At 36.9% G+C, this 27,173-nt stretch overlaps 1 protein-coding gene across 7 annotated transcripts in view; it reads left to right on the plus strand.

The window, feature by feature from the left end:
* The window catches only part of RBPMS (RNA binding protein, mRNA processing factor), a 153,903-nt gene that overhangs the window by 74,575 nt on the left and 52,155 nt on the right, over positions 1 to 27,173 (plus strand). For all 7 annotated transcript variants that reach the window (XR_002783494.1, XR_002783500.1, XR_002783499.1 and 4 more), the window contains one exon: positions 19,255 to 19,405. Coding sequence is in view for 4 of the 7 variants with exons in the window: in XM_023538328.1 (XP_023394096.1) it covers positions 19,255 to 19,405 (151 nt within the window). In the remaining 3 variants the exon portion in view is untranslated. The remainder of the gene's footprint in view (positions 1 to 19,254; positions 19,406 to 27,173) is intronic.

Below are 27,173 nucleotides of genomic sequence, written 5' to 3' on the forward strand. Positions count from 1 at the left end.
TAATGTGTGTGGCAAAAAGAGAATTTTTAGGAAAATCTTTTTAATTTGTAAGAAAGCATGTTGAAAAGGTATCTGATAGTGACACATGTTGAAAAAACAGCCGATATCAGGAAAACTTAGCTTTTTCCATAAATTCCTGGCAATGAAGGAAAAACTGCAGTTATTTATATCACAATAATTCCAGTCTTGTACATAATTTGTTTTGTTAAATAGCTTGACCTCTCCAACTACCAACTTTCTAAACAGTTGAGTATAATTCAATATTCCTATACCAGGTTCTCCATCTGTGAAATAGGAGTGTTATTATTCACTTCTGAAAGTGTTAAAGGAAAACCACCAAGCAAAAACACTTGCAAATGCTCTAAATATGAACCTATTCCATGAAAATACTTTCTTAGTCAAAAGATACAGCCATAAAGTGCTGGTACAAACTCTTGAGTACAGAGAGACATCAGGGCAGTTGAGACCGGCAGTGGCCACTCAGACGTTTGGCTTCGGTTTGACAGGAGTCTGGATGACAGTCACTGTTTCCTGTATCACAGGTTTTCCTGACAGGTTGTACAAGTTAGGACTTTTGATCTTAATATTTGTACAGCTTGTGAGTTAGGAGAAGTATTTCCACTAAACAAAACTTTTCACAAACACAAGCACCCAGATGGCCTATCTCAGCTCTCTTCTCACCAGGCACCATGTCAACATGTTTCTTATCAGTTTTAAAAATTTCTCCCTAAATGTCTCTTAGCCTGTTGCTCAAAGTGGTTGAAGAAACCTAATTAGTGTGATCCCAGCTGGGACTTTTGGATGGGAAATATGCAGAGCTGCCAAATGAGATCATGAGTTCGATCTAGTGTTTATCGTTAAATCTGTTTATGACTGCTTACTCTTGACTTGCAGTTTTAAGGCAGTCGTTTGACATCACTGGGTTGGGGACTGTGCCTGTGCCAATACAGAGCTGCCATGATGCAGGGTTGTTGGACTCTCTCAACGACTGCATCTACTTGACAAACAGCTCAATTCAGCTAGCCCCCTTGAAAAGTCTGAAATAGGCTTTTTCTCTCTTTTTTTCTCTGCTCTCCTTATGTCTTGCATTTTTGGATTGTTATAAAACCTCCCTAGGGATGGTGCAGCACGTAATTTAAAAGTTGTTCTGAAAAAAAAAAAAATAAAGGTGAATGTGAGGAATTTGCTCAATTCCCAATTAGAGTCTTTGCCTGAAGAAAAGTAGGTTATTTAAGTTTATTAAGCATTCACATAGAAAACTAACTGTAAGATACAATGCTAGTAAAAGAAATCCTAAAGAAGTTTGGAAAAGGAAAAGTAGCCAGAAGTGTTAGCATCATCCTTTCCCAAAGGAAATGAGCAGGAAGAACCATGGATTCTCACACAGAAACCAGTGTATAGTAAGTCCAGTGACAAGTATATGTGGAAGTGAAATAGTTCATCAGATATTACATGGCTATGTGAAACTGCCCTCAGACTTTGCATTGTGTACTTTTTTTTGGAGGATCTACTTGTTTAAACTTATCTAGATTTCCATTTAAAACTGCCAAATCATTGACCTTGCCCTTTCTCCATGGTTCCTTAGGTATTTCAGAAATGCTGAGAATCTATTTGCCCTTAATGTAAGTGAAAGTTGAAAATGTGTAATATGTGTTTGTGGAACATGAAGTGCAAAGAATGACTTATTAGTTGGGATTCCTTTTGCTAAGAATTCAAGCCAGTTTTTTAAAGCCAAAGTTCACCACTCTCTAGGCCATCCACATTACCGATTGTTCTGCAGTGCAGCACATTTTGGCTCCTTAAAATCACTTTGTTGTAAAATCACTCTTTTAGTTTTTAGTGAATGATCATACCAGAGCTCCCTCCAGCATGGGCTTAGGGTTTCTGATAAACTGCATGGATTTAAACTTTTGATCCACAGAGCTGAAACTCTGCCTTACTCTGTAGCTAGAATGAATTAGAACATTTTAAAGTATTGGAGATGTGGGGTGGGACTTAACCCCCTTAAAAGTGGAATAGGATATTTTGAGAAGACGTGTCAATTATTGTGCTCTTATTTTCTTACAAGTATACACAGTATGAGGTATTTTCCTTCTTTATAGTTAAATGTATACTTTTTTTGTTTTAATAGACATTTAATAAATATTACGTGGAAACGTTTTAAAATTTTTAGATAGTCAAGGATTTTTTAATGTGTAAAAATAAGTAGGGGAGAAGAAACCATAAATATGCTTCTAGAATATAAAAAATATATATACTGCATTGTATATATAGGAAAAGGAGGAATACAAAATAAAACAATTCTAGTAAACATGATTTGAGTAATCTAGAATCTTAAAAATAATAAAAACCCATCTTAAAATCGCATATTTATAGAAAAAGTAACCCATGAAATATTTTTACGACTAAAATTCCTCTTCTAAAAATGTAGTGGTAAGATTCAATAGGGAATATTTTGAAAGATTAAGTGATATTTTGAGTAACCTGGATAGTGCATAAGAAGGTATAAGTTTTGTTTTTAGCCCTTGTGGGGCAAGTTAATTTTAAAGATTAATGTTTTAAAATTAAGAGGGCCACATAATTTCCCCAGAAAATGTAGTTGGGTGGAAAATTCCTGGTGAAAATTGGTAACCAGTGGTTCTATTATATTGAATATTGAATCATTTTAATCAATTTTGTCTTTTATTTGCCTTACACTCAAAAGGACATCCCTCAAAAGTAACTAAATGAATAAATACACAGAATTTAAAGAATAAATTTGGAAATATGAGAAATGAAAACAAGTTTAGAAAAAGGCACTCACATCATGTTCTCAAGCAGAAAGTTAAAGTATAAAATTTTCTACACTTTCAAATGAAAATTAGAATTTACACAATATTACAATATAATTTTTATAGAATTTTGGTATTCAGTTAGAAGGCCAAATGTAATATGCAAATAAGGGAACATTGAATAGAGGCAGAAATGACTATTCAAGGTTACAGATCTTAGATGCACTTCAAAGACAAAAGCAAACAACCAGGTTATGAAAGGGAATCTGGCTGTTTGCATATCTTAGAATGCTCAATAAATGAGTGACAAAATTAATGGAGAAAAGGCTTTTAGGCTTAAGAATGTCCTAGGTAGCTAGTAGAAAGATGTTGATTTTCCTAATGCTTCACTGTCTCTTCCTGGTTTATCTATATTGCTGTTCACCAAGTTCTAAAAACATACTTTAAACAGTCCTAAAAATTAATTTTAATTCACTAGTGTTAAAAATAGATTGTCTTTGATGTATTGGAGTGGTTTTGTGTTTTTGCACATAACATTAAATGTTGTCGGTATGTTTGTACCTGTGAAAAGGTACTAAATCTCTAAATGGAGGCTAAGGGGAGAGCAAGGAAAACGTCTTCTTGATAACTAATTATCAGGCCTGAGAGGGCTTCCTAGTCAAAGGCAATGTATTAAAGGTGTTAGAGTCAGGCCGACCAGGTTCAGATCTGCCACTTACTGATTTGAGGCTCTTCTCTGAGCCTCAGTTTTCCTGCTACTGATAATATCTATTTCAAAGGGTAAGAGGATCAAATTAATGAGATAGGTATTTTTAAAGCTATTAACACTTAATAAATGGTAAAAATTCTTATATTTGATGATGATGACTTTCACAAAGGACTGTTTTTTATTCCTAAGTCCCCTTTCCCAGATTGATTATATATATATATACACACACACATATACATACATACATATATGTAATATAAAAATACATATAAATGAATATATGGAATCCCAAATTCCACTGGGTTCAGAGTACTTCTGAATGTTGATTTATATGAACATTGATTTATATTATGATTAATAGTAAAGTGATTCATTGGTCCTTCCTTGGAGCTTTTTGGGGCAACAAAGTTATAAATGTCCTTGATATTCTCAAGCCTTCAAAATATTGTAAGCCCAACAAACACCTGCATCTCCGTTTTATTCTATCAAGTTAATCAGGCACGTATCTTTCTCCATTTCAGGTTCCGATTCAATCTATTTAAAACCAAAAAAGCCTGTATCCATTCTATATAAACTATTATATTTATCAGCCAGTGAGATTCTTTAGGATTTATTGTCTAGACAAGCCTTTTTGTAGAGAGGGGGAAATTCGGCCTCAGCCTTGTCAGATCGCCAGTAAGTGGCCTAGAGGGGATGCATTAGAGTGGAACAAGAGTGCCGATTTAAGTTGCTCAGAGGTGAGATCCATTTTGACTCACTTTATTTTGGCTTTTTTGTGAAGCACAGGAAGTACTTTGTAGTGAACTTCCGAAGTTTAGACTTCACTGTTTACATTCTTTTCAATTAACTTGTGCCTAAGCCCCAAATTCTTATTTGGAAAGAGGTTGCAAGCCATTTGATGGTCTGTGCTAGAGTTTTTAAAAAAAACAGATCTTTCCTTATTTCTGTATTTTTACAGCATTCATCAGAGAACAGATTTCCCACCCATGGGCTGATTTATCTGTAGTGATGTTAATAAATGACTATGACTTTGAGGACCAAATTAATATTTTATTGGTGTACATGGCTCTCATTTTTATACCCAGTAAAACTGAAGACATAAAGCTGTTGATGTATAAAAATATTTTTAATTTTTTAAATGTAATGTAACCTTTTTAAAGAATTGCCATTATCCTGTTATGCCCATTAAAAATCAATAACTAAAATGGACATGTTTTTCACTTCCTCTTGGTAATTAAAGACTAACTTTAATATTAAGTAAGATTTAATGTTAAGATTACCTAAACCTGGTCATGCACACACAAGTGTGGGAGTTTCCACTGGATTCTGTTGAGAGGGGGTATGTTTGATGCTAGAGAATTCGAAAGCAGAAACAGGGCTGTAAAAATATACTCGGAGGCTTATTGTGGGCTCTGTCTGATCTTTAAATGGAAGTCTTTTCAAAATGGTTTTGGAAAGTTTAGGCAACTGTCTTTATTCAATTGTAGAGACTGTTTATATCAGCACTGTTTTTTTCTCGCCTACCTACCCGCATCTCTTCTACACCAGCCATTAGTAAAGACTCAAAGTAAACTATGCAAAATTATCCTTAAATCATTTACAAAAAGTTAAGACGGGTCCTGAAATGACCTAACAAACATTAAAAGAAAGGTGTGTTAAATGCATTTTCTTATCCTGCCCACCTAACAAGTAGGACTTTTTTACATAGATACAGAAATACTTGTTTTATGATTCTGAGACTTTATATTGCACAGTGTTAATCATTCAGCATACCTCAGAGTTCATAAAGCATTTACACACATAACACACTATACACACAACACACACATTTATTGTCTTATTTTGTCTGGCATGTGCCTAATATGTGTTGGATACAGAAGCAGGTCAGTCTCCTATTTTCAGTAATTAGAAGTTTTTTAACATGTAATTATGTATATAGTCTTTTCCTTAAGGTGCCAACACCATAACACCAGTAACGCTTTTATCTCTAAAGGATTTGTACAGTCATCTGTGAATGAGCTATTGAATATGTAATTAGTATCTAGAAACTCATTCCTTCCCCATTTAATATTGTTTTGTACTTTGCACAAGCCAATGAGCACATGGGTGGCCTTTATGAATAAAAGTTATTTTTGTAGTTGTGATTAATAATTAACACCTTTTTTACCAGGTATATTATGTGACCAAAGGTGTGTATTTTCTAGACTGGCCTAATTTAGTAATACAGACTATGGCTAAGAATAGGATTGGGATTTCTTTTGTTTCATTATTTAGTTTTCTTTTTTCCTCAGTGCCAATCTAGCTGATTTAAGCCAATGATCTGGACTTAATAGCTGAATCACATATCCTAGAAATTATTTACATGTTTACATTGACAGAGCATGGTTTATATCCTACATTTCTTTAGGTTATCATTTTAATCTCCGAATTTTTTCCTGTGGAGCCGTAAGGCTTTGAACAACTACAGGGAAGTACCTGGTTGTGTCAGAACCTCTTTGTTGATGTCCCCCAAAAAAGTGAATTTAGCCACCAAAATTCCGAGGTTACTCTCTTGTCCGGTGGAGTGACAGACATCAGCATAGAAAGTCATGGGTCAATATTAAGCAGATGTAGACCATCAAAACTTGTTTTATAGTTTTATTCCCTATCACCCAAAGATCTTCTCAAGGTCAAAAACTGAACTAAAAACCATTGCCTAGGAACTACTTCCTTTTAAGCTTTGATGAGGAGTGTCATTCGTTTGAGTGCCTTTATTCAGCAGGTAGCAAGAGTGAAAGGTGGTCATACAGCTGCTCCCTTTTTCTCCCTGAAAAAAAAGGGGGTGGGGTACTTATGGGTACATTCACTGTCCAACAATGAGACACGAGAGAAGGCATGAGGAAACAATGAAAGGGATTGCTGGTGGCACCAGCCACATTTGGTATTTGTGTGTTTAGGATTCCAAGAGATGACTTTGTCCCTACCAGAACAGTTGACCCCTGTTTACCTTCTAAGAATCCAGAGTGAAATGTTAATGTCAGGATTCCTGAACGAAAGAATGCCTTCTGCACTTCGGCCTGTTTCTTTCCACGTAATATCTGTTTCAAAGCATCACTGTAAAATATTGCTTTAATGGGTAACTGACCATGCTTGAAGTGGAGTCAGCCCCTTCCTTACATTGTCAGGACCCAGGTCTTTCAATTATCCTTTTCAGGACAGTTTGAGAACATAATGGCAGAAGTTCAAATAATCATGCCCTCTCAACCCTTTGGAAAATAAACTCTGTTTGACTCCGATTCTGTTGACATGTTAAGGATTGAGTTTATAGCTTCTTCAAAGCTCCTGTCAAGACTTTATAGTCATCCAATACAGAGCAGATTCTCCTAGGGCATGGTTAGGTATACAGGGGGTGGCTGGCTAACAAAAAGTATGCTTTAGAGGAAAAGAAATTTAGCTGGGGTGGACGGTCAAGTCAAATGGAGACCCAGATACCTCTGAAGTACTTCTCCCTAATTCTCTTATAAAAGTGGATCCAGTCTCCGCAGTTACCAAGCCAATCTTCCTAAAAGCTACTCAGACTGTGCAAATAAATCAACAGAAGTGGGCGATAGAAGCAGGACACGCACCACCTCCCTGTGGGGGAAATGAAACCAAGTAGAATGAAAGAAGTCTCAAACTACCAATACCAGCTTGGACAGAAGCTCGGGTATCCTGATTAAGAACTCTAGGTGGGAGAGTCTCAGAGCCGAGTATGAATCTCATCCTTCTCTTTTACAAGTGATAGCATCTTTTCAGAAAGTCCAAAGGAGAAGAAACCCCTATCAGTTCATGTGTAGCAAGCAGCTCCTTCGCTGATGAGCACTGGACCACAAGAGTGTTTATCATATGCCAGACATTAATCTATCATTGACAAGAGCTCATTTTTTCTTAGAATCACCGCTGTGAGGTATGGACTGTTATCATTTCCAGTTTATGACTGAGGATGTTGAAGCACGGAAAGGTTAAACAAGACACTCAAGATCAACAGTGGAGGTAGATTTCAATGCAGGCAGTCAGACTCCAAAGCCCACTTGTAATTGTCACAATTTAAACCTCATTTGTAGGGAGGTTCCACCCAAAATTGGTTGTGACCTTGAGTTGAGGTCCTTTGAAATTGTCATTATAATTAACCACAGCTGATGATACTACTGGAGAACCAGTTTTCCTATTGCCTTCACCAATAAGTGGAAGAGAGTCCACCAAGACCATCTCCTGGTTGCAGTTCTAAGCCTTCTTTGGGAGACAGAAATGAGTTTTTCCTCACTTTGTTGTTGCAGATACATCTTTATCTTTCCCACTTTGAAGGTTTCACCATAGAAATCTGGCTTAGTGGTAAGAGAGTGTGAATTTAAGTGGTAAAGCTTGTTCACACAAAATGAAGCCAAGGATAAACTGTTTTAGTAAGTGGCCTAGTCACTAGGAAATATTATTAAAATCTTTTTATTCCAGACCCAAGATGTCTAGTGAGGGATGATAATGGATTTTTCTATTGTGACTGAGCTTATTCTATTATACTTAAAGATCTGAGCTTGTTACAAAATGTTATCAGAGGAGAAATTGCACAGGCTTGAAATCAAGGATAAACCTCTAGAGACATTCTAGTGTTAGACATGGATGCATATTCTTGTCTGTCACATTTTTTTTCCTGTTTCCTTCCAAAACAGGAAAAAAATTCATTGTATTTTTTGGAACATCTAGTTTAGAAACAAAATTATACTTTTTTTTTTTAATTCAAGGGGTTAAAAACAAGACAGGGATACAAGACATCTAGAAACCTAATGCCTACTAGAAGACTGTTAAATTAGGCAATAGACCAATAAATTGTACATGGACTCATAGCCCAGCTTCAACCCATATGACCACATATACCTAGAGAGAGCTTTTGGAAAGGAGTATCTTTCTTAAAGTATAATCTAGATCTATTACTAATGGGGAGGGACATATTCTTTTCAAATGACTCCTCAGGCAAGGAAGACAATGAGTAGTAAATTATCCTAAGGTAAATCCAGGGCAATACTTTGAGGTAGTTGGATTAAGAAAAAGAACAAAGTGTAATTGGTCTGATAGTTTCTTAATGGGCTATGACCCAGCAGCACAGGCCGCTGTATTAATAGTCCTGATGTTTCTGCAAGTAATGCCCTTATTTAGGAAAAGTATGAAATACGGTTTACATCTGCCAGATTCCTCTCACTTGTTCGTTCCCTGTTGGAACCCACATCTACCTAAATTTCAGCACAGTGGAAACTGAACAACAACCTCCATTATTATCTGAAAATAATGTAGTCATTGTAAAATAATGAACTTTACAGAACCGCAGTACACACACACACACACACACACACACACACACACACACACACACACACACACACACACACACAAAATCACAGGAAACAGAAAACTGAATTCTGGATTCTCTCAGTTAACTGAATTTAGGTGAGTTACTTGACTTTTCTACGTCTTAATGTCTTTGTCTGTGTTGAGAGGCTGTTGACATTTTGGATGAGGCCATTCTTATATTGTATGGACTGTCCTGCTCGTTGTAGGACTTTAACATCCTGGCCTGTCCACTGAGTGCCATTATGGTCTTCAGTCGTGTAACAGTCCAGAAACATCCTCACACATATTTCCATATGTCCCTAAGGATGGGGGCGGAGCCAGGGGAGCATGGTAGGGGGCAGTAAGGAGAATACCTGTGGTTGAAAACTTCTAGGTTAGAGGTCCCAAAAATTCAGAGCTAAAATTCTGTGAATTTCATGCTTTATGTAGATAATGCTGTACTACTTAGCATCAAAAAACCTGACCCAGTTCTCTACCAGTCCCTCGCTTCTGTCATCTTCACTCGCAGATAGTTTTTATTTTTTTTATGTTTGTGCATCACAGGCTTTCACCTGTGATACTATGACCTGTTTACAAATGGTAGAAGATTTCTACTTATTCATTTTTAGAAATAGTATTGAGTTGGGAGGAATTTTTGAAATTGTAGAATCGACTCCCCTGCAATTTATTTTCCTCCAGTCAACGTCTCTATTTACATGTATAACATGCAACCCTTCCTTTCACTTCCTTCCATACTGTTGTCTCCGAATGAGCCGCATCCACTCCACTGTAACAGATTACCCAGTTTGAGTTTCTATATGGCATGCCATTGAGTCATTTTAAGGCTCCAACTGAATGTAACAATTGTTTTCAGACCCCTGGGGAAACCTGCATAAACCTTGCCTAGTGTCTGTTTCTAATCTGATTGAATGTTTTATGCTGCCAGTAGAAGAGAAAGCTGACAGTACTCAGAAAACTATAGTTCAGACCCCTGAGACCTCAGACTATCTCTAAAGTATGTATTTACCTACATAGTTTCTGAGGGGACTGACATATCTTTCAATAAGATTCAGAAAACAGTTTATAGTTCTAACTTGCGTTTTTAACTTCAGAAAAGTAAAATTCTTTCTATTTCATTTCTTTTTTTATGTCGAAAGATTCATGGCCTCCAGGTTATTTCCTTTCCTTGTGACCAAAATGCTTTTGAAAATAGAAGGCTTTTATTCTTAGCCCTCTTTACAAAGTGTTTTAAAATATAACAGCATTGAGAAATGCAAATCAAAACCACAATGAGATACCACTTTACACCTACTAAGATGGCTAAAATAAAAAAGACAGGCAATAACAAGTGTTGACAAGGATGTAAAAAAATGGGATTTTCTCCCCCTCATACATTGATGACAAGATTGAAATGATTATAACCACTTTGGAAAACAATTCTGCAGTTCTTCACAAAGTTAACATAGAGTTACCGTGTGATCCAGCAATTCCACTCCTGGAGAATTAAAAACACATGTCACAGCAAATGTTCACAGCAGCCAAAAAATGTGGAAATAACCCAATATACAGCAACTGATGAAATGATAAACAAAGTGTAGTATATTTGTACAGTGGTATGTTCAGCAAGAAAAAAAATGACATACTGCTACATGGTACAACATAAATGAACCTTGAAAATATTATCCTGAGAAAAAGAAGCCAGTCACAAAAGACCAGTATTGTATGATTGCACTTATGTGAAATATCCAGAATAAATGGGCAAATTCACAAAGATTGAAAGTAGATTAGCATCTGAGAGTGAGTGTAGAGGAAAGAGAGGGAGGAATGAGGAGCTACTGCTAATGAGTCCAGAATTTTTCTTAGGAGTAATGAAAATGTTCTAAAGCACAACTCTTCCTATATTAAAAATCACTGAATTATACACAAAAGGGTGAATTTTATGGTATGTGAATTATATTTCATAAACAGGTTATTAAAAATCTATGATATTCCAGTAACTTAAAATAAGAACATTGAATTTTCAGTTAAGTTAACATTAAATAAATAGGAACTTAAGTCATAAATAATATAGATTTCCGTGTTTGATCACTTAGCCAATCAAAGTCTCAAATATATTTTGCGGTTGAGCGAAAAATCTGTTGACTATACTATAATATAATTATACTGTAGTATAACCATAATTATACTGTAACCTCTGAATCTCTCACCCATATATCTTCCCCCACATGCTATTATGACTGGAGATCTTTTGAGTACAACTTGTATAAGAATAGATAATAAGAATCATTCTCTTATTTATTTACTTATTTACTAGTTTGTCCTATTATTTATTTATTGGATTGTTCTAGTCTGCAACAGAACTGATTTATCAGCTTGTTATTGTCAACTAGCAGAGGTAACTGGTGTTGGAGCATTTAGTTTCTTATGGAAGAAGCCAAGAGGTTACTGAGTAGTTTTTTACTAAAGCTAAACCAACACATGATCTCAATTTATTAGAATATAAATCATTTACAAAGCCTCCACACCATTAGCAGAGTGTGCCATTCTCTTAAGTTACTCCTGAGAATTAAATTAGTTCTTCTTTCCCCAAGGATACTGTTTTATATATCACAGTTTATAGAAACTAGCAGTGTTGGTTCAACTTTTCTGTTTAATGCTTGATAATTTTGATAATTTTGATAGAATGAAATCACTTTACCACGCACTCCACCCCCCCCCCAATTCCATTACACTATCTGATTTCCTTTGCCTCATAGGAAAATAATCACTACCTTTAAAAATAGAAATAAAAACATAAATTATGACTCAGGCTAGGTCAGTGATAAGAAAGGCCAGCAGTGAGCACCAGGCAGATCAGCTACCACCTGGTGGAGCTCTGACTACTGGAGGTTCTAACAGCAGGTTATGAAGCAGCCCTGGAGATTAACTGGGGTCTGTGCTTGGACAAACCTTGAAAAAGTATGTCAGAACCCCTATCCTCAGAAGACCTGGGGTTTAGTACCAGAAACCAACCTAAGGAGGATGGTGTGAAGCAGGAGGGAAAACAAGATCCAGGTATAGATGTTAGATTACAAGGTCAGAAAGGGGTCAGTACTAAGTTTGACCTTGACTTGAGCTCCCTTCTTAAGGTTTCTATTTCCTGAACATAAGATGGAGGTTTCATTGACCTCATCTGTAAAGGTTAGAAGATCCTCAAGGCTAAAGAAGAACTAAGCCAATTGTTACGAAAGAAAATGTATTTTAATATACTGAGATTTTATTGTATATATAGCTTTTGGTAACAAATTCTCATTCTGTATTAGAAAGTCAATGAATTAGTTAATATCTGTAACTTAAAGAGCATTTATTTCTCCCCTTCAGCATAGACACCTGCCTGGGTAGGGTTTTCTCGATACCTCCACATTTCTTAAAGCAGAATTGGGTTTTCATTTGGAGATAGGCATGGAGAAGGGAACAGTAAGCTTCTAGAACTCAGTCTGGAAACTCAGCATATTAAGTTGAATCTTTTGAAGTTGCCGCTACTATACTATCTTTATTCTATCGATCAAAAAGTAGTTTATCTGGTTTGATAGGTTTGCCTCAGATCCACTGGATTACTGTATCAGGATGGGGTGTATGTGAAATAAATGCCAGGAGATTCTGATAGGAAATGCCCTTCACTCTAAAAAAAAAAAAGTGGGAGACTTTTAGCTGTCTCCAAGGGGACAGCAGAGTCCACTGCTAGTAGAATGAGTGGTAGGGGTGGTCTGTTATTTTCCAGTAGAGTTTCATGTGGTTAATCCAAATGAAATAGTATTCTTAAACATTTGAATTTTCTCATATTGTGACTTCGTAAAGGTTTTTGGTTCAAGACTCACCAAGAGAAGCCAAGCATCAAGCACAGCTCAGCCTTAAGAATGCCCCACTCCCTCCTGGTTCAGGCCACAAACTTAATTGTCTGTTTGTAGTAGTATTTATTTATCACAGCAATTTTAGCTTATTATCTAAATAATTTTAGCTCATTATTTGCCCCCACCTCATTTTTAAAACATTTCAATTAGAAGTTGAAAATTAAACAAAAAAAACCTATAGGCAACATTAAAAATCTTTGGTTATTTAGAATCTTCTTTCAAAAGGTGCAGTAAGTCACAGCAAGTGTGTGTGTGGCAGGGAAGGAGCTGTTAAAATTCTGGATACTCAGCTTTTTAGCCAACATACATAAAGTTATTCATAAATGGGTAAAAAAAAGGTAAAATGGATTGATGAATTAACTTTAATTTTTTAAATGATATAATGATTTATACCTGATAAAAATATATAGCTTGAGAGAAAATAGAAACAAGGATGGGGAGAGACCCCAAACTGAGTACAAACAGAAAGAAATGGATCTAACTATATTTCAAATGAATAACACAATCACACTGAAGGTGGGGGAATAAGGAGAACTAACCCAAATAATTCTTGAATTTACATATTGGCTATATACTTTTAGGCGAAAGACAAAAATAACTAAATAATTATTGAATTGTAGTTAATAAGTTCGTTCTTTATGTTGACTATACATTTACCTATTTGTTCAATATAGGAATGCATACTAAGAATGCATTCATGAGAGCTAAAATTCAGAGAAGGCATTACAAATACAGAAATGGAAGGCTAGACTTAACCCAATCATGTTGGATCAAAATTGGAGCTATCAGTACAGACTTGTGTTTTTAATATGTCTAAATAGATGTGGGTGTGAAAGTGTGTGCGTGCGCACATGTGTGTACATAAAAATTTGGGGAAATTTGAACACCAAAACAATTATAGTAATAAATCCGAGAATAAAATAAGCTATGAACTAGTACTGATGTTTGAGTGAATGAACAAAATAATGACTAAATACTAAATCAGGCTTAAGGGTACACTTTTCCTTGGAGTAGAAAACAAATACAGGCGGAATGATGGGATTAATAAATCACCATCTGGCAACCACAATAGTAATGATTGCTTCAAGTAAGAATCCTCAATAGATGCTAAAAATATCGAGTGGAAGTTTAAAGAGAACCAAGATATTTGTATAGTCTCAAAGTATCTCCCTATGAGGCATTTATGCATTAAAAAGGGGAAAAGATAGTAACTTTACCGTGACACATTTGGCAAACGATCAAAGTTATTATCACCAGTAATTGGGACAAAAATAACATCATGTGCCTCCTGATATGCACTAAGAATGACACAAGTCTCTTCTGTGATATTCTTGCCAAAAATGTATAACCTGGATCTATCTAATCAAGAAATAAATCAGATAAACCCAAATTGAGGGTCGTTCTACAAAATAAATAGCCTATAGTCTTTAAAAATGTCAAGGTCATAAAAGACAAAGACTGGGGAAAATATTTTAGGAGACTAAAGAGATGACAGCTGAATGCTATGTATGATTTTGGATTAGATCTTGAATCAGGAAAATGAGGTGTCCTTGTTTTTAGGTAATGAAACTGTAAACGGTAAATGGGCATCATACTTTCACATTACTGTTAAACCATTCAGGGAGTTGGGGGAAAGATTTGGGTGGGAAATCTGGGCAAAGGTTATACAGGAACTCTTTGTACTATGTCTTCGATTTTTCTATAAATCTGAAATTATTTCAAAATAAAGTATTTTTTTCAAAACGTAACAGAAAACACCAACTTAGCTGGTCGAGCACTCCGTGTCAGGATGTCTACATGTATACTACTCTAGGTTCTGCTCTGACTCTGCTAGCAGTCCATAGGAAATCCCTTATTCCAGCTCCTTCCCTCTTTAAAAAAAAAAAAAAAATATATATATATATATATATATATATGTATCAGATTTTATAAATTGTAACTTTATAAATTATACATATTTGTAGTAAGTTCAAACAATTCAAAATTATATAGAATAGACGTCATCATGTCCTGTCTACCCCCTTTCCCAGCCCTGCCACCATCACCACCAAAGGTTCCTCTATTAACAGATTTGTTGTCATATTGTAAACATTTCTGAGCTTACACAGATAGGCTAATGTGTTCACATACATGCACATGTACAGAATCTCCCCTTCTCTCCTGCTCCCTCCAAGATTATTTAACATCATTCATTTTTTCCCTTAACATATTTCTGTGGGCATCATTCGCAGTAAATACATATAGCCTTGCTTTATTCTTTACTGTTTGTTCCTCTAATGAATGCATCTGTTGTCCCTAAAGCTAGTTATCAAGGACTGGTTGACTGACTTTAATGGTAGAACCATTCATAAGGACCCTGGGATACCTGGTAGCTGATGGAATTGAATGATGTACCAAATAAACAAGATTCCACCAGGCGTCAGGATAGCTCTGAAGACCTCAGTGACAGGAGTTTGGAGATGTTTTCTCTAGTGGGATATTATTAGGATGACTCAGCTCCAACTACCTCCGTTTTCTTTATCTTTATACTCAAGGTCGAAATCTTCAGAAGAAAAAACATATATGCTACTGGGCAGCATCTTTCCTTTAAATAATCAGCTACTGTCAGGGGAGTAAGAGCATAGAAGCCAGACATTGGCTTCTGGGTGATCTTCCCAAAGAAGGACCAACAGAGCAGCCATCCCAACCAACTTCTCTTTCCAGAGAGGCTCAAATTGCTTCCTGTCTGGTCTATTCCAGTCTCTCCATAAGTCTAGAAAATTCTCTTTTTAATCTTTTTATTTACAAATAGTTCTTAAGCTTCATTTACATGTAACAGAAACAGAAATAAAAAGAGGATTTTTAAAAAATTCCCTCAACAGAGTTCTGAATGCAATAATTGACTTTCTTTGAGTTAAGAGCATCGTAGTATATAAATGCAGAGTTTGAATTTTTTGTTGGTGTCTCTAATTGTTCTCTGTAGCTTTTGAGATTGAATTAGTAGGCCTTCTAGTGACCACATACCAGGCATCGCAAAGGTTGTTGAATAAAACTGTTCTTGTGGGTTGAGTCACCTGCAGTGAGGGGAAAGGTAAGGTACAGGATGAGGTTGGTGGAGAAGGGGAGATTTACTTGTGTGAGACCACAGAAGGTTCAGAAAGAGTACTAAAAGGTATATTTAGGAACTATGGCCCACGAAAGAAAACGGTGCTAGCATGGTGTCTTAGCTCAGGCTGCCATAACAAAATATCATAGACTGAATGGCTTAAATAACTGACATTTAATGCTTTCCATTTCGGAGACTAGAAAGTCCAAGATCAATTTGCCAACTGATTCAGTATCTGGCGAGGACCCTCTTCTGGGCTTACAGACAGCCACCTTCTCATTGAGTGCTTACATGGCCTTTCCTCGGTGCACACTTTTGGTGAGAGATCTCTGGTGTCTCTTCTTCCAAGGGCACTAATCTCATCATAGGGGGCACCTCATGACCTCATCTAAACTTAATTACCTCCTAAAGGCCCACCTCCAAGCCATCACATTGGGGTTTAACATGAAATATTCAGTCCATAACGCATAAGCGTATGGATTCAAAATTGCCCCAGTATATTCTTAAGTATACTAGACTACTTAGGATCCATTATTTGTCAACAATGTCTTTATCCTTGCCGAGTTGGCTCAGGAAGGGGGTTTAGCTTTTGTAGATCATGGCGAACCTCTGTTGCTTTGGTCACAGTGTTTTAGGCCATCTCGAAGAGACTGTTGGCTGTCCCTGTAGCCAGTTAGACTGAGTTGTTTCTAAATAACTGTTGATTCTCAAATTGATATCATACTGATAACATACTGCTTTCCGGTCACCCTGTAAACAAGACAACATTTACAGCTGGAAAAGTTTCTGTTCATTCTAGGAAGAGTTTTGGTTAATTATAGACAAGAGAGGAAAAAGTTGATTTTGAAAGGTACAAATTTCCCCCTTTCACTTGGCAGTAATTTTATCCTGACAGCATTTAAAGTGAATTCACTGTGGCCAGCGAGTAATTTTATTAGGTTTTAATTAAAAGCACAAGGTGTTTTTTTTCATGTCTCCTCTTTATCTATCTCCCTCTTTCTCCTCTTTTTCTTTTCTTCCTCTTCACTTCCACGTTCTCCCCCAACCACCACTGCCTTCTCTACATCATCCTTGAGCACTTAAATGCTTTGGGCTTGGCTAATCCCTGTGGATAGAAACGGAGCTGAGCAGGACATTGATTACCAAGTATGGTATTGCTGCTAAAGATGTCAGAGGAACGCGGCTCTTACTCTAAGCCTCCAGCCTCTGAATAAGCTGCCAAACAAGTTAGGTCATTTTAACTTCTGAGTTTTTTTTTTTTTTTTTTTTAAATAAAGAGTTGGAACTTTGATTTGGAACATGATGGTGGTGTTATTTTAGCTTACATGGGGAGGAAGGGTATGAAGAGAGGGGCAGGAAGTCGGAGAGACTCCCTTCAGCATGTGTTAAGACCTGAGCCACCAGCCCAGGTTGTATAAGGAGAGGCAAGTACATTGTGTGGAGTCTCAGTTGACCCTGCAATGCCAGTGAAAGAGCTGAGGCATAGATTCAGATGTGCAGCCTTATTGTCTGAGGCTAGACACTCCAGAGGACACTGATAGGTCCCAGGATGTTCTTCACATGTTACAATGGCCTGGGCCACAGTGGTCAGATATGTGGGTTCAGGTTTAGGAAAGTCACTTCTTCACAAAAAGCTTGGTGAAGTTTAGTGCCAGTGAGGACAACCTGAAACTGGTGGCGAGTTAACTGTGTGGCAGCTGAGGGTTTGTGGTATGAATATACAAGTCCTACCATCTACCATAGCATACCTTTAAATGACAGTCAGAGACTGTGCTTGCCTCTCAGCAAAGACCACAGCTCTTCAGGTCCATATTTGGAAATACTTATTCTGTTGTGACATTAGCTTTGGTACAGTAATATGTTCTTATGTGGGAGCGAATGTAAGCAAGTGCTTCAGAATGCTGCTTTGTTCTTTTTCTGTATGTTTTTGGCAAGATAATACTAAGGTTTCCCAAATTAAAACAAAACTGAGACTAAAGAATTTCTTATGTTTCATATAACTGGCAGCCCCTTTTCACTTTTTGTTGTTGGTTGGGACTACACAGGTAGATTCCTTTTCTTCCTGCCCACCCTTACCTGTTTGCCACCTTCAGTTGGTTTCTTCTCAGAGAATGGGCAAATCAGCTGATTAAAGAAATTCCATCCACTCCAGGATGTCTGTGGGTCAGAGCTGTGTGGCTTTTTGTCATACCTCCCTGGAGACCTTTTTTTCTACCCCTTCCCTACCTCGTTTTTCTTACTGCTGTTAACCATTTAGTCATAGGCTCTCCTCCCATTTTCAGTGCTAAGTCTGTGAAGCTCAGAGCAGTTCATCCTGGTCTGCAGAGTCAGAGATTCTTAGTTTCTTGTGGAAATTGCTCTTGCTTTTCTTCAAGCTGATTAAGAAGTGGGGCTTGGGGCCCACAGGCCCACCCGTATTTTTAGGATACTCATTTTCAGAACTTCACCCCTTTTCCAGAACATGTCATACAGACAAACATGAACCCTAAGTCTGATCTGGATGCACATTTATGTGCTACATACTGGGATATCTTTCTGTTATGATTGTTTGGGTCCAGAATCCATGTTATCGAACGTAGATATCATGAGAGGGTTTGTCATGCTTAACAATGGAGGCATTCTCGAATGATGAGAGAGTTTCAAAATAGACTTATCTTACCCTAAATCTTGTATTTTAAAGTGTTCATATTTATTTCGTTGACTATGTCTTGTTTTAAGTAAATTACAGTAATAGGGTCAAGTATAATTGAAATTACTATCCTCTCTTTGGCCCATATAATCTGTCCCTCTATCCACATAACTAATAAGCCAGCTATAATCGAAATCAGAACTTAACCATATCAAGACATTCAGATTTTATATAAATTTATAAACTAACTGGAATTAAATGGTACTAGTTATATTGAAATTTTAAAACTGTTCAGTTCCCGTCTTCTTAGTAACTCAGTACAGGTATCACTTATGGAAGCTCTCCAGATAGAAAGCGATGAGAATGCTTCCCCTCTGTAGATGGTAAAACCAAGGCACTGAAGAATTGCAGTGTGTTAAGTCCGTGTGGGGGCACTGATCAAGCCTAGGCCTTTTGAGATTTCAGGTGTTAGACTTTCTAGTATTATATGGGGCTTTACATTTATTCTTCTTATTGGTAACCATTAACTGAGTTTTTTAACTATGCTAGGAATTTGCTGGTCCAAATTTAAAACTTGCAGGTTTTTGTCCATGAAGAAAAGTTGGGAAGCCATGTAACTAAAGATTAAGTAAACTAAATCTCCCCAGCTTTCTAGACATGTTGTGTTATAGATTTTCATGTATTCTGTGTAAATAGTGAGAACAAGAGCTCTTGCTGACTTTTTTTTTTTTTTTTTTAATAGGCCAGGGTTTACTGGTTTGTTTATTTTGTCACCATTCCGGTCTGACTCTAAGGAAATGAAAACATCTTCCATTTGTTCTTTATTTCCAAAGGGCATCCGCTTCGATCCTGAAATTCCGCAAACACTACGACTAGAGTTTGCTAAGGCAAACACGAAGATGGCCAAGAACAAACTAGTAGGGACTCCAAACCCCAGTACTCCTCTGCCCAACACTGTACCTCAGTTCATTGCCAGAGAGCCATGTAAGTTGATCTACTTTTCATTTTTAAGAAGAAAAATGAATAACAGAATTGTTCATGTGTTGCATGTGAGATTATACCACAGGACATAGTGCTGGCTGAGTGTCATTTTCCATTTTTGTGAAGAGGCTGCCTATTCTTGTCTGAACTCCAAATACAGCAATCTTATTTATGATTGGCTGTCCTGAGGATGGTTCAGCTTGATGAGAACTATAACTACAAAACTTGTTTGATGTACTATAGATTTCCCTAATGTGATCTTGACCTGATTGTGAGGATGCCCTGTTCACTTTGGAGCATAAACCGTTTTTTGTTTCCTCATCCTTGGACATGAGAGCTGGTTCTCAGCATTCACTCTACTTCATTTGTTGAAGAACATAAGTTCTATGGCTTTGGAAAAATAAGGTATTAAAAGTGAAAGAACCAGATATTAAGAAGCTTGTTCTATGTTTGAGAACAGTTTAGCCATAAATCTAGGGGCGGGGGAATTAAACACAAAGAATTTATATATTGGAACAATCAGTTCCAGCAAACTAATACCAGTAAAGCTTTAAGGAAATTTGGGACTTTTTGTTTTAAACTAATTGGGTAAGGACACTAATTGCTAAACAAGTCTTTTACCCCACCTCCTGAGCTTATTCCCTTAAATGTCAAGGCTACAATTTTTGCCTTTGATTGAATAACTTGAAAAGGTTGTCTTAATTTTCTTTCTCAAGCTCAATCAGCAGCAGAAGTGAGGCGTGAGATAAGCCTTAACTTTCTCTTTCATTGCAGAGCCATGTGTGATTTAATGTGGCAGGGCATTCAAGGAGTCCCAAGTGACTTGCCGTTATTTGGAATATTTCTGTCCTGTCGTTCTTGATCTTCTTTCCAAAACACATGATCTTCTTCTTCTTCCTGCTTTCTCTGACAATAATTTCAACTTTTCTTATTGAAATTGAAGGTCACATGGGTTTCTCCCCTCCTGCCCCATCATATGCTTGTCAAATTTAATCAGGTTATTGTGGAAGTAATAGTCGTTCTGTAGGTCACTCTTGAGAAAGCTGCTGCTTGTTGGTGGAAACAAATAGATAAAAGAGTTTCTCTCCCAGTGTGTTCTAAAATTTTTCTATGAAGCCACAAAGTCATAAGAAAGAAAACCTTTTTGTTCTTCCATGTCCTAGGGAAACTTTAAACCTTTGTTTATTTAGGAGGGAAATCTAAACGAAAGCTTCATCTTATGGTACAGTACAGGAGGACATATGGACATTTCTTACATAATTCCGTATCTCTACGGCATCTAGTTCAGTGCCTTACACATTGCATATATTTAATAAATATTTATTACAGTGATGATGAGTGGATAAATTAATATTTTAATTTAGCTATTTGCAGAACTATTCCGTTTGTATGCTGATTCATTTTTTTTCCTGAAATTTCTCTTTTGATTAAGGCATCAGAAAAAAGTATTTGTAGAAAAGAGAACCTAGAGTAACTTTTTACCTTCTTAATGAATTTGTCTTGCTTCAGACCTCAGAGTAGTTTGAAAAGATTGATTCATACAGGAATTGTAATGCCAGCAATATTTTATCCCTTTAATTCTTTATCGAATGCTTTTTCTGGTAGCTCAATTTTTTTTCTAAATCTACTGTAACAGCTCTGTGAAACAGGTAGCCAGGGAGTTGATAGCCAATTCACAGCAGGGTACACAAAAGCAACAGAGATGAACAGATTGAACATCCGTAGGTCACTAAAGTTACAGGAGAGCTTAGAGCAGAGTTTAGAACACAGCTCTGGCCAGCTCTGCCTACATCCCTTCCTTGTGTACAGAACAGCTCCGAAATGGTCAGATAGTTTCCATGACAGGGTCAAAACTTGCCTGGCAAAACAAACTTGAAGTTAAAAAAAAATCCAAACAGCAATGTATTCTTGAGAAAATAAAAGTTATCGCGGTTCCTCTTAATATAGCTCCGTTTTACGACATAGGGGCCTTGACAAACAGCAAGCAGTTCCACTGTGACTCAAATCGATCTTATCATCCATTACAATTCCCTCTGGGGATTGTGAATTTGCCTACACATACGTAGAACTGTTGCTTTCCTGGAAGCTTACTGCAGACTAAGAACACCATGGTGGTTTTGAACTGGTGAACACAACTGCATTGTGCCTGTAATTGGTGCTCAAGGTGGTCAGTTTAATCACCTGTCAGAGGTAGACTGCCATGGAATCAGAGAATTTGAGGGTTGGAAAAAGCCCTGTAGGCCTCTCTGTTGTAGTCCATGAGAGAAAGTGTTCTTATTTTTTAATAAATGCTTCTTTTCGTTTTTATATGGTGGTAAAGTTCCCATTACCATCACAAAAGGAAAAATTTGCTATGATCCAGTTATACAACAAATATTTACTTGAACTGTCATTTCTCAAATATCTGTTGAACTTAAATGAGCACCCAGTGTGCTAGACACTGGGGAAGAAGGGTCTATGGTTGCTGCCTTAAAAGAACTGTCAGTCCGAGGGGTTGGTGGTGGTCAACGCTGTTAGGAAACTTGGCCTATGCAAAGGATGTAGAAGATTCCTTGCAGCTTAGTCTAGATTGCTCCAAATCAGACCACTTTATTTGCTGAGCCCCTACTCTGTTTGTGTCAAACATAAAGATCAAGAAAACCATATTTTACAATTTGCTAAGGTAGAAGGTGGCCTCAGAGGAGAACCTTGGACTCGAAGATGTCAGTGAGAATTCTGGCTCTGCCACTTATTGTCAAGCTTTGTGACATTAAAGAAAAACATTTAATCTTGCTGTGTTCCTGTTCCCTCAGCTATAAGATGGGAATAATACTTTCATATGATTATTATAGAGCTAAATAAAACAACATCATAAGATTGTGTTGAGGATTAAATGGATGTAATATATATAATACTAGACAAATAAATGTAAAGGACAATCTTAATTTTTTAAAAATGCATTGAATGCTTTTCTTTCCTAATAGTTAAAAGTAGGTATTAATCTTATGAGATATCATTACTGTATGACTGTAGCCAATTGTCTGTAAGTTAGGAAAAAGGATGAATGAAATTCACATACAATCCCATGAACTATTACACTTCCCTAACTAAATTTTTATTAATTTGAGCTTCCCCTTCTCTTACTCCCTTGCATGTATTTAAGTAAGAAAAATACTATGAGAAAGCAGTAAGTAAGAGATGTAGAAAATTTATAAGTCATATAAAATTATCCTAGATTATGCATTTGGTTGTACAGAAAAATTGTGTTCTGTAGCATAAGAACTCCACTTCAGAGATGCAAAAAGGGCACGTCACCATCTGTCTCAGTTTCGTTTTCCTCATCTGTATATGATGATACTCTGTGCCATCACTCTGCTAAACATTTTATATGAGTTATCTCTTTTGGTACACATTAGCACTACTTTACAGTTGAAGAAACTGAGGCCTAGGACGGTCCAGTAACTTTCTTGAGGTTACATGGTCATTAAGTGTTTGTATTGAATTGTGTCCCACCAAAATTCTTATGTCGAAGTTCCAACCCCCAGTAGCTCCATATTTGGAGGTAAGGTCTTTAAAGAGGTGATTAAATTAAAGTCAGGCTGTTAGGATGGGCCCTAATCCAGTATGACTGGTGCCCTTATAAGAAGAAAAAGAGACACCAGGGATGTGTTCACACAGAGGAAAGGCCATGTGAGGACACAGCGAGTAGGCACTGCAAGCCAAGGGAAGAGGCCTCGGGAGGAGCTAAACCTGCCTGCCATCTTAATCTTGGACTTCTAGCCTCTAGAACTGTGGGAAATTTCTATTGTGTAAGCCACCCAGTCTGTGGTATTTTGTTGTGGCAGCTTGAGCAGACTAATATATCAAGAGATAGAGCCTGGATTCAAATTCTGGCCTGTCACTTTATTAGTTTTGTAACTTTGTGTCTCATCTATAAAATGGCAATAATAAATGTACCTACCCAAAGGGTTGCAAGGATCGAATTCATTGACATATGTAAAAGTTAGAAGAGGGCCACATAGTGAGTATTCAGTGACTATTAATATGTGCATGTAAAAACGTTTATGTGACTTTTGTCCCTCATAGTTGTGAGATCTTAGTTTTTCTGCCTTTGTACATTCAGCACATGAAATTTTTTTCAAGATGCTGGATTTTGTTTTATGGATTTTCATTTGGAACTTTTAAAATTTACGGTGTTATCGAGGTATGATTGAGATATGATAAAATGCACATATTTAAAATATCTTATTTGTTAGGTTTTGTCATAATACGTACAGAATTTAACCAAATAAATGTGCTGGATCTTCTTTCACTGTTTGCAGTATACCATAGTATAATAGTACCCTTCAGGATGAAGGGAGACAACACATAAGAGCCCTTACTCAGATTATATCGATCCTCCGCTTTCACTTCAAATTTTATAGAGCAAATATCAGAAGGCTCTAGAATTTTGCAGTAATTCAGATTCCTGTAGTCCAACCCCAGGGATTCTGATTCTGTGGGTTTAGCCTGGGACTTAAGCTTTGCATATTCGAAAGCTCTTTGGGTGATTCTGATGCACAGTCAGGTTTGAGAACCACCAGCAGAGCAAGGAATTTTAAAGTTGTCCTTCCTACTCATACTCTTCTCCCCCAACTCTGTACCATCCCCACTCCTTCAAAAAGCAAATGCATGCTCTCTTAAGTGGCTACTCTTAAATACCTTGAAAGCACATAACTCTATGGTAAATAGTCAGACACCTTCCGCGTTTTCCTGCCACACCACTGGAATTTCCCACTTATCCAGTACTGACCCCGATGGGAGAAGAGTCCAAGTGTGAAAAGGAAGTTCTGGAGAAAGACTGTAAGGGGGACACTGGGCAGTCAGAGGCATTGGGAAGCGGTAAAGGAAAGTGGCCAGGAGACGGACACGGGAGACAGAAGGCAGTTGGCTGCTGAGCATAAAGGACATGAGGACATCAAAGAATGAAAGCTGAGCTTGTAGGATGGTACTTATTTGACTTCTGTGCCCATTCCCTCTGAGGCAGCTCCACAGTGGGGGCTACCTAGGGATTCTGTTCTTGTCGTGGACCAGTTTGAAGCTACCAGAAGTGCTGTTCGTAGAAACATATCTATGATTTTCATTCTGTGTATCGAGACTTCATAATGATTGAGTAACCCACTGAGCATTTTTCTGAACACTGGCACTGCGCCCCTCCCCCACTTCCCCACCACTACCAGGTCTTCCTGGGCCTGTGTGCCATGTCACATCACAGGGAAAGACCTATTGTCAAGAGTCAGGATGAATATTTGCCATTCAGGATATGTATAAGGGCACCCAGTGCTTAAGCCCCTGGACATTCTGAAAACTAAAAACATGAAACAAAACTATAGTCAATAAGGATAGCAAATTTCTCTTAAAAACCAGAGACCTAAACTAATGTTTATTTCTACATATGTCTCACACTGACAAAGCAAAAATATTGTTTTCCTTTTAGAAAGAAAGATCAAACATTTACTGAGCCACAGCATGTTTACAGGTCCACTTCCACCTCTATCTTCCCTTCAAACATGCACACATTCCTAGTTTTCGCTGTATGTGTATAATTTTAATACTTGTTAATAATTAAATTTAACAATAAGATTAAAGCAATATTAGGCAATGCCTATGTTAGGAACGGTTTCCATATGAATGTACTTTGTGTTTTGTGGAAGGTAAGTTATTGTGGCACCAAGCAGATCAGCTACTCTGATTCATTTTATTTACAGTATGAGTTAATGAATTGCCTCTCTTTGATTAGTAATGGCTATTAACATTTTGCTTTGAGCTTCTGTTTCTTGTTTATCTAATCATTGACCAGCTTATAAATAAATCTCTTAAGAACTCAGGAAGTCAAATCACAATTCTTTTGTAATGCAAATCAGTCCCAACTTTAGTGTTTTGTAAACTTGAATTATTTGTTACCTCTTCAGAGAAATGAAAGAATAAAGAGAGTTGATTTCCTGGGACAATCCAGAAGAAACAGCTACCATAGACTTAATTCTTTTCAGGCCATGTACTCTCCTCACCTGCTCATTAAAAGGAAGGCATTTCTTATTTCCTCAAATAAAGAGGTACTTTTTCTTGTACAATAATTCTCAAAGTATTTGTCTGCCACTCCCCGGTTGGTCTCCAAGACCCTTTCAAAGAGTCTACAAGATCTAACCTATTTTCATGAGACTAGTTTTTCTCACCATGTAGTAGTGGGTAAACTTAGTATATGTCGAGACAGTGGCACCAAACTGTGTTGGTAATCATCCTGTTCCTCATACTCTGTGTTGTGAAAAAAATCCAGTTTCAACTAACAATTTCTTTGATGAAGAGATTAAAATTATTAATTTTATTCAGTCTCAATTCTTGAATGCAAGTTATTTTGTTACTTTTTTTTGACAAATGGGGAATACACATAAAGCTCTTCTGCACTTGTGACCTTGAACTAGCTGCTTTCTTCACAAATGCCATTTTTCACTTGGAAGAATAACTGATAGACAAACTATGGTTATTCAAACTTGTATATTTGGCAGACTTTTTCTCAAATTCAATGAGCCTGTCATTTCAAGAAAAACAACAGTATTTGTTGCAATAATAAAATTTGAGCTCCAAAGCAAAAGTTAGATTTTTTTGAAAACCATGAATTTCACCACTTCCCAACACTTAGGGACTTTTCCGATAAAATCCGTGTTGATTATATATAAATTTTTTTATTGAATAAAAAAATGAGTTGACATTTGGAAGATCAGCATAATTCAGTGAACCGGTATTTTCCAAATGACCAAGATATCGCGTTATAAAATCATGCATGAGTAAAAGATCCATCTAAACTATAAAATGGAATTTAATGCAACTATATGAAAAGCTCATTGATAAGAGTTCAGATTCCACAATGTAATAAATCTTTTGGTGTAATGTAAAAAATGAATAGCCACAGTTACTTATGAAAGATAATAAAATACTTCCCAGGAGGCCTTTTTTTTTTTTTCATATATTGCAACCAGTGCAATACATTGCAATAGACTGAATTAGAAGCAGATAGAAGAATCCAATCGTCTTTTATTAAATCAGATACAGTAGTCCTCCCTTATCCACGAGGGATATGTTCCAAGACCTCCAGTAGATATCTGAAATTATAGGTAGTAGTTATAGCTGATCTATAACAATGGAATACCCTGTAATCAAGGCTCTTTTCTCTGGGGAAAAAAATAGTAGAAGTGGTGGTTGTTTGGAGAGTTAAAAATATCAGGCTTGAGGTGTAAGGTAGTGTCAATGCAAATGCAGGTCCTTTATCATCTTCCTTTTCATTCCATAGTGTGTATAGCTCCTAGGATTTGAGAGAAATGGTGGCGCTTCAACCACAAGAAGCATTTCTAGTTAAAGTCTAATTAGTGACTGAGGGTGGAGGAGTGTCTTTCTGTCTTTTAATTAAATATCTCTCAGGAGGTCAAGGAGATCAAGCTGGTCAAACACTAACAGCTCTGTACAGGATATTATGGTGACTTCCTGTCCCAGTTTTCTCTCAAGTTTAGCAAACATTTGAGGGGAGGTGAGAGATAAAAAGCTGAATAAGGGTACAATTCTGCTCTCGTGGTGTTTACACTTTAGTTGGAGAAACAAGCCTGTAAATGACTGCAATAGAAAGAAGGCAGAGAAAGTGCCAAATTGAAGGTTTAGATAATGATGAAGCTGGTAATTATGGAAGGAAGGAGAAAAGACCTCCTGGAGGTCTATTGACCTAGTAGCTGAAGATGAGAAAGATTTTGGGCAGAGAATTGCAAAA

The sequence above is a fragment of the Pteropus vampyrus genome, unplaced genomic scaffold (genome assembly GCF_000151845.1).
Source record: "Pteropus vampyrus isolate Shadow unplaced genomic scaffold, Pvam_2.0 Scaffold8, whole genome shotgun sequence".
NCBI lineage: Eukaryota > Metazoa > Chordata > Mammalia > Chiroptera > Pteropodidae > Pteropus > Pteropus vampyrus.